Source organism: Cheilinus undulatus, linkage group 13, assembly GCF_018320785.1.
Source record: "Cheilinus undulatus linkage group 13, ASM1832078v1, whole genome shotgun sequence".
Classification (NCBI taxonomy): Eukaryota; Metazoa; Chordata; class Actinopteri; order Labriformes; family Labridae; genus Cheilinus; species Cheilinus undulatus.
Genome location: NC_054877.1, coordinates 17,500,951 through 17,514,157, shown reverse-complemented (window position 1 = coordinate 17,514,157; position 13,207 = coordinate 17,500,951). Strand labels below are relative to the sequence as shown.

Sequence of the window (13,207 nt, the reverse complement as noted above, 5' to 3'; positions counted from 1 at the left end):
TTTGAACAGACTAACTCTGACTCTGTTGACTATAATGCAACATGAATCCTTTTAGGATCTTTTTTTTTTCTTTAACAACATGACAGTCAAAGTCAATCAGACAAATAGAAAGACACCACTCCAAAAGTAAATCACTTTTCCCATTAGATTTTGAGAGAAGCTTTTGGAATCAGTTAACACATCTGCATTTAGAAACAGTGTACTGAATTTCAACTTAACCATACTCAGAAAGTTAATGTCCTTTTGAGATAACTATCAAACTTGCGCCAACCTATGAAAAGAACTTGAAACACATGTTTTGTGTGTTTTGTAAAAAGAGGGATTTTGGCAGTGGGGGAAAACCTTAGTTTGACCACAAAATCAATGCTCGAAATCCAAAAGCAGAACGGTTTGTTTCCCAGTCCTTGACTAAAGTTTGTGTGGTCTTGAAAGGTCTTGGAGAGGGGTCAAACATCGGTTTAAATTATCACTAGTGTCTGTGTATTCTGCAGTTAATTTACTAAGGCGAGTCTTGGCCGGTTGAGTTATGACCATCCATCATCACATCAGCACTGTTGGGCCTGTGTGGTCAATGATCACTCCTTGATCTTGTGTAAATTACACAGACTTTTCTCCAGGATCAGAGCTGCTAAGAGGATAATGATTTGGCTCTGGGAGCATTTTGTGTAACACATTTGGTCACAGATGGCCTTTATTTCACACTTTGGTTGCACGACTCAACAAGCGGAGTCTGCTGGACCTCTTTTTAAATGATCTGTTGCCAGTTTAAGAAACAAACCCACATGTGATAGCTGAGTGAGCAGGAGCTGTTCCAAAATTAGGATGTAATTGCATGTTTAGCACCGCAATAACAACATAATCCAACTCATTAGCCAGACTCACAGAGTGGACGGATTTAGAAAAGTGGAAATGATTGCATTGGTGCTAAAAGAGAAACAAATAGTGATCCCTTATTAAATTTATCTGCAATCTCTTATACAAGGAAAGCTCTGTATGGCTGTTTGCTTAGTGTATAACCTATGACTGTCTCGTGTCATAATTCAAACTGTGTTATAAACCCCATAGCAGAGACAAGCCAATGACACTTGACCTGAGCAGGCCCCTCTTCACTGAGCTTTTCAGCCAAAGGGAGAGGCAGAGGAGCATAACAGAGAGTGTCTTTGGTTAATAAACAACAGAGCATGAGGACAGATTAACGAAAGATGACTGTCCTTGAGGATCTCCCGAGGTTTAAACCAACAAACGCTGAGTGAACACTGTAAAACAGAGGAGGCTGGCTGAGATAAGTGTTTACAAGAGGAGTCGGCCTGTTGAAGGAGACGAGAACCCGGGGACTGTCACACTGGCTGACCCTCCGCACTGTAAACTATGACCCGAATGATCATAAAGTGGAAAGAATATCCAACCATGATTCCTGAGTGTTAACAGTCATTTTTTGTGACTGCAACAATGAGCAGCTGACGTCAACAACGGCTCCCCTACTGGGAGGCAAAAGAATCATAATGAAGGGGCGTGACCTCAGCCTGAAGGTCAGACGAGTGGGATCATGTGATTTATGGTGTTACATCAATCCTCTCCTCCTGTGACAACTCTGAAAGATGGATTGGCTGGATAAGGATCTGAGGCTACAGGCAGTCTGAAAGGATAAGGCGTGTTGTTTTCTCTGACGCATCATTACGCATCTACTACTTTAAGTTAAATAAAGCTTCTACAACAATCCAAACTATCATATATTTTGTTATGGTGTCTTCTTCCTTTACATTTAGTCAGAGGGGAAACTGGAGGTTGCCTCATCTCAGTTTCTTATGCAAAACAGCCTTTCCTTTCATTACACACTGGATGATTTTTAGCCAAATAGACCTGATTTGCACCAAGAACCCAATGGTCACTCTGACTACGCTCCAAAGATCCTGTGTGGATATAGGACTCATGACAGCTTGCTTGGGAGTTTGCAAAAAAAGCCCCTGAAGGACTCAGACCGTAAGAAATGAAGTCCTCTGGTTTAATGGTGACAAAATTTAACTGTTTGGCCTCCATTCCAAATGACTTGGCTGGAGGTTCACCTTCCAACATGACAATAACCTTAAGCATGCAGCCAAGACAAAGCAGGAGTGGGTTGGGGACAACCCTGTGAATGTCCAAGAATGGCCCTGGCAGAGGCAAGACTTGAGCCCTTTTGAACATCTCTGGAGACCTGAAAATGCCCGTTCACTGACAGTCCCCATCCAACCTGACCCAGCTTGAGATCAGTTTTTCAGGTTTTTGTATCGTTTTTATAGCCAGTATAAATCTTTATATCCATCTCTGGTGAAACTTCCTAACAGACCCACTGTTTGCTGTGTATGTAGCCCATAACAGAATCACAGTTAGCATTTAGCTATTAAATATGGAGATATTCGCATCTTGGGAGGAACATATTTAAGGAAAACAAATAAGAGCTTAAAGAATAAAATAGTTGCAAGTGATTCTACATGGCTGGTAATTCTGTAGGTCTTACAAGTAGTTATTCATTTAGCCTTCTAATGCTGTGGGGGGCAGCTTGTTGCTTTAACAAGTCAATAATTACAAGTTTTGAGCATAAGAAGTTGTGATTTTCACACACATTTAATATTCTACTCTGTATGGTGTAATCATTCCCCTTTTCAACTGCCATGATGCTATCTATGCTAGGCAAAAAACAGCAAAGGGATAAAGTCCATATTTTCCTGTTTTATCCCAAAACACAATGTTAAACTTCAACTAATTCAAAAGACATTTTAACTTTTTTCATCGTAAATTCTCATTTTCAAAGGCAGTCTTTCATTGCAGAACATCCACAAGGGAAGACAGCAAGCAAGTCATGGAGAGGTATTTACTTGATGCCTCTAAACTTCAGCTGACTTTTAAGAATAAAAGGAGTAATGTGCACTTATTGTCCCACGTCTTACAATGCCAAAACAATTACTTTGGTTAGCAGAAATAATAAGACAATATATCTTAAGGATCACACAGGTTAAGACATGCGATACTTCGGTACTTTGATATAATTTGTTTTAAAATGATACAATCTAATCTAATGATACAGTCTATTTCAAAGACTGATAGTATTGACATTCCTGCCTAATGATAGGGAAGGTTTTTCTCGCCCCTGTCACAGGGCCAAATACTGCTAGTGCTGTGCTTATGAGGGTTAACACTGGTCCTTATTATAATAGGGTATATTCTTTATAGTAATATTAATGATTAACACTAGTCTATTGTAATAGGCTGCAACAGAGAGTGTGACCTAGTGTGACTAGAGTGACCTGTAAAATGTCTTGAGATAACTTTGGTTATAAGTTGGCGCTATATAAACAAAGATAGATTTATTGGCATAAAATAACCTTAAAACCTGGTCTATTTCATGACGTGTGCTGGAGTAATTTTCAAATAAACATCTACATTGCACAAGTTGGCAATACTTCAACACATTTGTGCAATTTAGATAGCATGCAGGAGTTTGAAATTAAGAAATCTCTTTGTTTTGTTTAGGATTTATTTTTTCCCTATGGTATAAAATTGGGAATCTTTACACTTAAATATTTACAAGTATAACATGAGTTTAAAATTCTAGTGTTGAGACAACTCTATCTTGCTATAAAGTACTATCCAAAGTGAATATGATGGTAAAAAATATATATTTGTGATCGTTTGTGTCCTTTGTTCCAGTGGAAAATGAATTGCAGCAGTTTATCAAAATCATTCACCAGTTCAGCCGTCCAAAGTGCAAGTTTCCACTCATAAGGACAAAAACAAACAGAGGGGACTTTGATCCAGACATTGTAGATGAACAGCAGCGGCAGCAAGACGCATTTTTAATGCAAAGATGTTCTCCAGGCATGAACAGATCCTGGAAACAATAACACAAGCCAGGCCACTCATTCACCTCAGACACAACCCTGACAACTCGAGTTAGAACAGTCAGCTTTCACACAGTTTGACATTACCAAGGCCGAGCCAGAAGCTTCAAAGAAACCTCAGAAAAAATCAGCTTTAAAAGAGCAACAAGTATCGCTCAGTTATCGCTGACACAACTCCTGCTATTTTTGCATCAATTGACTCTGTTCAAATGTGATCTATAAATGCTTTAAGCTGTTTCTCCTGTAAACACAAAGCCATCATCTTGCTATAAAATGTTGCAGAAAAAGCTACTGATAATCCTGCCCAGAGGTGCCATGAAATGGCGCTATAAAACTCAAGTGGACTGTTAAGATGTGGAGATTAAACAGTTTCACACGTACGCCCTGCTGGCAGTGTGCCTCAGGACATAGTCCTCCATTTTGCTGGAGAGACACTGAGTGGAAATAAACTTAACTTCTTCATACAAACACTGGCCAGGAAAGCGGAAACGTGATTATTCAGATAAAGTGAAAAAAGTCATCTGGTCTAGCGGTTGGGAAACCACTGGAAGTGGAAATGGGATGTGTTTGCAAATTTGAAAAATAAATGGTCAAAAGCGAAGTTGCAGAAACACAAATAGATCAGTCTACAGTGTGTATTTCACTAATGTTCTGATACAACCCCAATTCAAAAAAAGTTGGAGTGCTGTGTAAAATGTAACAAACCCCTATTTATTCATAACAGAACATTTTGCAACAAAAGGCTGGAAAAGTAAGTGGTACTAATGAAAAAAACAGCTAGAGGAGCATTTTGAAACTATTTAGGTTGACTGGCAACACGTCAGCAACATGACTGGGTATAAAAGGAGTATTTTAGAGAGGCTGAGTCTCTCAGAAGTAAATGTGGGCAGAGGTTGACCAATCTGCGAAAAATTGTGTCTATAAAAATTGTGGAACAATTTCAGAATAAAAGCTTCTCTATATTAAAGTGTAGTACATACACTGAAGTACAATATCATCACAAGATTCAGAGAATCTGGAGAAATATCTCTACACAAGGGACAAGGCTGAAGGTCAATACTGGTGCTGTTTTAGGCATCACTGCATAGTAGGTGTGGGAGAAAAAAAATCGATACAGCACAGTATCACGATATTTTGTCTGGTGATATAATGTATTGTCTCGTCCACCAAGTATTGCTTTTTTCAAATTAATTTCTAATATGAACTAAAGTCTATGATAATGGAAATTTTTTTTTAAATTGTTGGGACAATTGTTTGTCCAGTGAAGTCGGCAGAGGTGACGGTCATACAGCAGGAGAAAGTTAGTACAACAATCATGGCAGCATCAGGTGAAGGACATTAGAAATGAAAGCAGGACGCGAATGAGATAGACATGACACATGAGGTTTGCAAAAAGTGCTACATGAAAAAAAAAATACTGTGGAAATATGACAAACATGAGAGCAACACTAATGCTACATCAGCGAAACAGTTAAAAAAATTGTATAGATCGCAATATATAGTATCACAATACTTATTGTAATGCAAAATGTTAAAAATCATAATAATATTAAATCATGACCCAAGTATCATGATAAAATCATATCGTGGGGCAACTAGTGATTCCCAACACTACTGCATAGGCTCAGGAACACTTCCATAAATCTGTCTGCGCAGTTCACCATGCCATCCACAAATGCAAGTTAAGACTCTATCATATAAAGAAAAAAAAGTGAACAAAATCCAGGATGCCATTGTTTTCTCAGGGCCAAAGCCCATTTAAAATGAAGTAAGGCAAAACGGAAAGCTGTTCTGTGGTCAGATCAAAAATTGTAATACTTTTTGGTGGGCTAAAGCAGAGAGGGACCATCCAGCTTGCTATTAGCACAGTATGTTCTTGTGTTTCAAATACATGGGCCAGACGTGGCCATCAAACAGGCCGGGTGGATCTTGCACCGTGTAGTTCCTAGAGCACCTCCTCTTTTTGCATTCTTCATATGGGATGGAAATAAAGTAACGTTGGTTCAGCACGTCGATCAAAGGTTCATAGGTGTAAAGCAGAAAGCCTTCCACAATAAGGATGTGAGTCTCCTCCTCCTCAGTGTCAGACTTTGGGACGATCTCAGTGTCGAGGGTGTTATTAACACCATGAGATTTCTCAAACTTCACTGTATCTCTGATGGTATGGGGTTGCATTAGTGCGTGCATTGTGAGGCCAGCTTACATGTCCAGAGTGGCACTGTCAATCCTGAAAAGTTTATAGAGGTTTTAGAGCAACATATGCAACTATCCAGACAATGTCTCTATCAGGGAGGTCTTGATCCTGTGTTTACAGAAAGCTTTTTCAAAATGAAATGGAAATACATCGTTTTTGTCTCCGTGTGGACAAGGCACGGCCTCAGATTTTGCAGCAAGAAAATGCTAAACTATATACCACATCCACAACAACAACATGGCTTTACAGTAGAAGAGTCCAGGAGCTGAACTAGCCTGCCTTAAGTCCAGACCTCTCACCAATAGAAAACATATGGTGCATCATAAAATGAAAAGTCAAAGAAAAAACAGTACTGTTGAGCAAAAAGAATCCTGTTTCAGACAAGAATGGGACAGCATTCCTCTCCAAAAACTTCAACAACTGGTCTCCACACTTACCAGATGTTGACAAACTGCTGTTAAAAGAAGAGGGGATGCTAAACAATGGTAAACATGGCCCTGTTCCTACTTAATAAATACGGGTTTAAAGGATTTGCAAATCATTGCATTTCATTTTATTTATATTTTAGACATCCCACCTTTTTTTAATGGGGTTGTATTTTCTGATACAGTGGATTTTAAATCTATGCTGTTTCAGTTATGGTGATAATAAACTATAAAAAGTGCCTAAAGGTTTAAAACAATGTGAGGTGGTTATGTGAGAGAGGTATTAATAAATCAGATATTGCAGTCAAACTAATCAAAGAGTTTGCCTTGAATTTTGGATGATTAAAAACAATAACTTTCCCAGTTTTGGTTGCCTAGGAGTTGTATTCATTGCAGATATCTTTTGACTTTATCCTAGTATTATTCAATTTTTAAAATTCTGTTTTTTTGACAACACTAACACACTGTATGAGGCATTGTTAGCTCTCCATGGTGGGAAACAGAACAAGCAATAATGTGGAAATTTCCCTCCAGAGTCCAACCTCAGATTTCACCAAGTAAAACATATGTATCACTTATCCTTGTAGTGTGTTTTTTATACTCTTGTGGGCTTTCCTGCATGATCTGACATTCATTGAGAGTCTCTGTAAAGGAAAATGAGGCATTCTTATATAATCCAGTGATTATGCCAACCATGACCTCAGCGAACAACAATCAAGCTCCTAACCAGAAGTATGTGACCCCAGTGCACAAAACTCCACAGGACCATTATGACAGCTTGTGCTGCTTGTTTTCCAGTCATAGCCTCTGCTGCCTCATGCTGAAAAAAGTCTTGTAAAGTGCATGAGCGCACTCACAAAAAAAGGTGATGGGAATGTTACTGAAAGGGCATGTGAGAAGATTTAACCCGTCTATGCTTAATGGGGGGAAAAGATGGAGTGAAAATAGCGCCTACACCTTGGGCAGACAAGGCCTGGTGGTAATAGGAATGCTATTTTTAAAGCACAGTTTTTGGCATGCTGATTCATGATGGATGAAGGCTGAGGAGTGGAAGGAGAGGCTTAATAAAAAATCATCCATCACTTTCATGCATTAGATTCTGTCAAGGAGATGATCTTAAGCAGTTTTGGCCTCAGAGAGTCTGTTCTGGCTGCACATCAGAGGCTTTGCGACTTCCTGAATGGGAGCAGCACAGAAGGCCAAAAGTCTGAGAGAAGAGTGTGTCTCTGATGCCCCCTGGGAGAGGAAGTGGAGGATACAAAAAAATACAGAGCCCAGAGCCAGGCTGCTTCTCAGAAAGCCCTGGGCATCCTGCCTCTCCCAGCCAGGGACCTCTGGACACGTTTCCACCAGCTGCCCTCGGAAAACAAACCCGGCACTGTGCACAGCGCTCGTCTGTCTGCGCACTGGTGGAATATGGCCGCGCTCCATCAACAGGTTGCTTACTCCTCTACATTAGAATTCATTTTGTATGGATGTCCTCCAAGCACACTCCTAAAGGGGGGTACAGTCAGGGTTTAACAATTTCATAAAATGTAAACTGACAGAACAGAATGGCTATGCAGCAATGAGATGGCAAAAATTCAATGCTGTGACATGGCTGGGGAAAGAACCATGGCTGCCTATTAGGGATGCACAATATTATCTGCATGATATCAGCAGATTTTCCTATCTGGTGATATGAATATGGAATATCTTGGGTATAGCCACTTAAAACTGAAAAATAAAGATGTAGAATTTATGGTAGAACCTCCAGTGTTGTAACCCTCCAAAGTAGATGGATTGTCCAGACTCCATGCCTCATCAGGCAAATCCATCTTGCAAAACTCCAATATACAATGTTTGTGCTAGGTTTGAAAACAGATCCAACCAATCAGCATCATTAGAGGAGAAGGAGGTGGTAGCTACAGCTTGGGTATAGTACTAGTACTTCTAATAATACTAGAAGCTGACAGCAAGGCCTGTTGCTCGTGTAGCGAATAGCTTGGATGCAGCAGTAGTATAGCAGCAGTTGGATAATCAGAGCTGGATGGCATTTCATTATTAAAACAAATGCAAAGAGCCACACCAGAAGCTTCTCTTGGCAGAGAAGATGTTTTTTCATCCCTCCCAACTCACCTTTGCATGACTTTTACCCATGGACAAGCTCAACCATTCATAAACTGAGGCAGAGCATGTCTGTTGAGCTCAGGTTACTATCAGAGTTGCTCATGCCTACTACCTCATTTTGTCTCGTCACTCTGATTGGCCCATAACGAATGTGACAGGCAAAATGTTCTTCCAATCACCAATCAAAAGTGCTGCGTATCCCATTGTGAAACATATCCATGCAATGGATATATGAAACAGTCTTGTTGGTGTGTCAGTTTACCTGTGTTGTAAAAAGAAACAAATGTAGAAGTGCAAAAAACTGCAGTTCCTTGAGTGTCCACTTGAGGCCCATATTGCAATGCTGATATTTACAGCAGTACTAAACATTTAAAAAAATGATTTTAGTTGGAATAGTTCATGTCTTTATGGGCCCACAATGTATGGGGAAGGCTTTTATTATAAGTCATCTTCTGTAGTTTTAAGAAGGATAATAATGATGCATATAGGGGCATGGCTGAAAAGACAACTTGCCAGCATTATCTTTTTGTCAGAAGGCCTAAGGCCCTGGGGTAGGGTCAGGCCTTACCCTAGGCTCCATCTCTTTGTCTGTAAAATGGTAGTTTGAGACAGTATTTTCAACACGGCAAACACCACAAACTGGCTTCAAAAGCCGATTTCAGTAGTCAAGTGTCTATCAACACTCAGACTTCATCTAATACTTTGTACATTCTACAGATCATTCTGACTGAGTACAAGGGTTATTCCATGAGTGCTGACACAGAGTGCAGCATCACTGGGAACACATATATCACCCCGCCTGAGCCAGGCGTTCTGATTACAGTAAGTTATCATGTTGAACGGGTATTATAATGTAGCTCAATGAAGAAAACAAAATGCATACCTTACCAAGGGGAATGGAATAAAATACAATGTATTCATGCATGTCAGCTTAGGTATCTACAATGACATGCTTTCCTGTTGTTTGTGGTCATGTTTTGTTCCATATATCAGAGGTGGAAAAAAGTACTGGTGAACTATTGACTATTATAATCAAGTACAGTTTCTTTGGTTGAAATGTACTTAAGTAAAAGTGAAAGGTATTTAATTTAAAGTTTACTTTAAAGTTTAAGTACCGAGTAGTAACTGAGGAGTTGTACAGTAAAATGTGAGATTTCCTTATTGGTAAGAATAACAGACTTCTGCTCTCCAACATGGTCGTTCTTGTAAAGTAACACCTCTATAATAAAGTCAATTACACAGCATAATTGACAGTTTTAACTGATTTCATATATAGTTCAACACTTTGAAAGTGTCCATATTGGTTGTCATTACATAAGCTTAAACTACACGTTGAACATTTTTTAAGTTTTGAAATTACAACAGCTCTGCAGTCACTATTGAATATCTGTGGTAAGGTGGGTCTCCTCTGGCAAGAACAAAACAGAGTCAACCTCATAGAAAAGCAATTCATACTGATGAGGAATACGCACTGCGTCCTTTAGGACCACCTAAAGTACAGGTGGGACCCTGACATGGTGGATTACTTCACTCATGATGCAAATGTGTTTAATAACAATAACAACATCAATCTATTGAAAATATGACCAAAAGAACCCCAGCAGGACGCAGGAAGACATTATACTGAGAATAGAGTTAAGATGACACTTTGGAAGTTAAAATCAACTCTGAATTTTTTTTAACACTGAGATATCAACAATTCCAGTTTTTGCTGTTTTGGGTTGTGATGTGTAGTCATTCTCTCTATATGTGCTACTGTGTAGTCAATAAAAGTGGAACAAGTACAAGACTAGTGTATTTAAGTAAAAGTATAGTTACTGTTACTTAAAAAAACTCAATTACAGTAATTTGAGTAAATTTAATTAGTTACTTTCCACCCCTGCTCCTGAGGCTAGCTCAGTTGAGTGCCACTGATCCAGCTGGTACCTCTGAATCACAAAACAGGTCTTGTCTCACTCACTGCATGATGCATTAAGACAGATAAATGTACATGTTACTAAGTAGCTGGTCTGTGGTAACCATGGACACAAACGGGGAAGCAAGAGTGCTGAAGAATATTAGGGTTGCTTAGCAACAAGTCAGTTTTGGCTAAGATGTAGAACTAGTTAAACTGGAGGAGCAAAAACTATATTTTCCTTGTGCTGGTCATTGAACTGTTACAATCAAGGTAAATCTGAAAGACATTTGACTCTGGGAAAGCACAATCTGTTAAAAAAGAGAATAGTTTATGACTAACATAAACTTTATTCCAGTCTGTGATTTGTTTCAGCTCTGTTTTAAGTTGCAATAAACAGTTTACATGTAAGGGTTTTCTTTTGTTTTCTGTTCAAACATATTAATCATGTATGGAGTTATGCAACTCCTGTGATTTCCCGTTCTTTTCCAGAAGTACTGATTAAGACTTCTGAAATGCTAGTTCTACAGAGTAATTTCCATGAGTTGAGGAAGGGGGACTAACTGGTCACTGACTATTTCAGCATGAAGAAGAGCTTCCTGAGGAGTCTGGCAGAGGCAGCAGAGTGAGGAGAGGATTTGGGAAAGCTCTGAATGGAAAGCAAAGAGAGAGAGGGAGGGGATCTGACAGCAGGTTCTGACAGTGAGAGGACCATGAGACGACTGTTACTGACAGCTTTCCTGTGGCGAGGTCACACCCTCCAAACTTTCCTCCTACATGAGGACGGAGTGGAAAGAAAGAGAGCAAATAAAAGGCATGCACATGGAGAGGCGAGACCCTTGTTGTATATGTGTATGGACAGGAGTGTAGAGTTACAGGATGTTTGCAGAGGAGGGGGCAGCAGGTGTGAGGAAGATTTTAGATTGACATTCACTAAAAATAATTTCAGAGGGTAGTAAAATCTAACAAAGGGCGTGAGAGAATGTGGAAGAAAAAAAATTAAGAAAGACTAATGAGGCGTGCTGCTGAGTCCTTTCTCTGGGGGAACTAGGTTACAGCTCCACAGCTGCTGGACTTCACATCAGACCCAATCTGTCTCTGTGAGTCATGAGGCTGCAAACACCTGCATGGAGCAAATAAACAAACAGCTGCACTTTATCCTCATGCTGTGTATTGTTGTGTCCAGGTGGAATTTGTTGCTAGGAACCAAAAGTACCTTTTGAAAACAGCTGACAGACCAAATCTAAGAACTATTTCTGGAGTTCATTCATCTGCAGCTCTGGTGAATGTGACTGGAAAGGGAAACCAAAGAGCTTAGCCTGATTGATGTTGCTGATAAATAAAATTAAATCTTACCATAATAGCTAATATGCTAAATTGGAGAAACCTGATAATCTTCTTAAATTCAACAAGTGAAAGAATTATCTGGGTGTTTTTGAAAGCTGATTGTGATTATAAATGTAAACAATCAGACTGCAATAAATCAAGGGAAACCCCATAGGTTAATAATGGCTATAAAAGAAGGTTTTGATGGCAGGACTGACTGCATGGATTATTTATTTACCATGCATGCAGACTGTCTACTTCTGCATGCACACAGTAGCAGGCTTCTCTGTTGTTTTAGGTGAGTTTTTGTTTGGTATGATAACATCACTGTGCAGTATTACAACCTCACTCTGCACATCCTGCAGACAAGCTTTCACCCAGTCACACTGTGCTGCATGTTTCCTAACACCAGGCAGTTAGTAAAAACCATAGTTCACACTGTTACCTTGACCTCTGCAGCTCAATGGCAGAGTTTGCTATCTGTCCGCCTTCCAGGCAGTAGTTTTGGGAGGTTTGCCTGGAGTAGGGGGCAGGTAGGATTCCCTGAGTGTACGTCTGCAGCCTCCCTCTCGCCGAGGCTGGCACCGCAGAGAAAGGAGAGCTGAACGTCGAGGGCACGAAAGCGTCCCCCTCAGCGTCTGAACCCACCGGAGGGGCCGTGGGACCCGTCCCGAAGCTGGCCCGAGAGCTGGCGAGGAGAGCCTGGTTTGCAAAGGCGAGCGCCTGGGCGGCCGTGGTCGCAGCCGCCGCGGCCGCAGCAGCAGCGGCGGCTCCGGCGGCGCCAGCCGCCCCGTACGCCGAGCGCTCCGGGGAAACCAGGCTCTGTCTAGTCCGTGCTTCGAGAGAGTTGTCCTCCCCGGTTTGATTGTCTGCGTCGTCTTGCACGGGTCGTCCATCTAGAGAAATGTTGCTGAGAAAAGACAACGCCGCCTGCCTCCTCCTTGGGTCTATGCGTTTCCGTGTATGCTCGATACTGGAGTGCTTGATCTGTAGCGTGGCTGTGGATGTGTTGCTGCTCGTGGCAGCCGCCATGGTCCACTTCCAGTGATCCGAGTCCCCGCAGCAGCGATCTTACCTTTCTGACATGAATACTGTGTGAATCGTGCTTGTGTTGGTGAATGGTAGTGGCCTGTCTTTTAAGTACATGCGTTTAACTGGGTGAAAACAGGGAGGTCACGTGTGTGCAGTATTGTGGCAGCACAGGGAAAATTTGGACCAATAGGCTGTCAGGAATACATGTGTGTTTTTTTCACCTTTTCCTGCCTGCTAATACCTCCTCTCGCTTCTATGAGACTGAATGAGAAAATTACGCACTCTAAACTTTAATCTCCATATCAGATTAACCTGCAATATATCAGTTAATGAACACAATTTTACCCCT

General features: G+C 40.7%; 1 protein-coding gene across 2 annotated transcripts in view; it reads right to left on the bottom strand.

The window, feature by feature from the left end:
- The window catches only part of cables1 (Cdk5 and Abl enzyme substrate 1), a 38,129-nt gene extending 25,133 nt beyond the window's left edge, over window positions 1–12,996 (bottom strand). For both annotated transcript variants that reach the window (XM_041802865.1, XM_041802866.1), the window contains exon 1: window positions 12,272–12,996. In XM_041802865.1, coding sequence (XP_041658799.1) covers window positions 12,272–12,858 — 587 coding nt within the window. In that variant the 5' untranslated portion in view covers window positions 12,859–12,996. The remainder of the gene's footprint in view (window positions 1–12,271) is intronic.
- Between the last annotated feature and the right edge of the window lie 211 nt (window positions 12,997–13,207).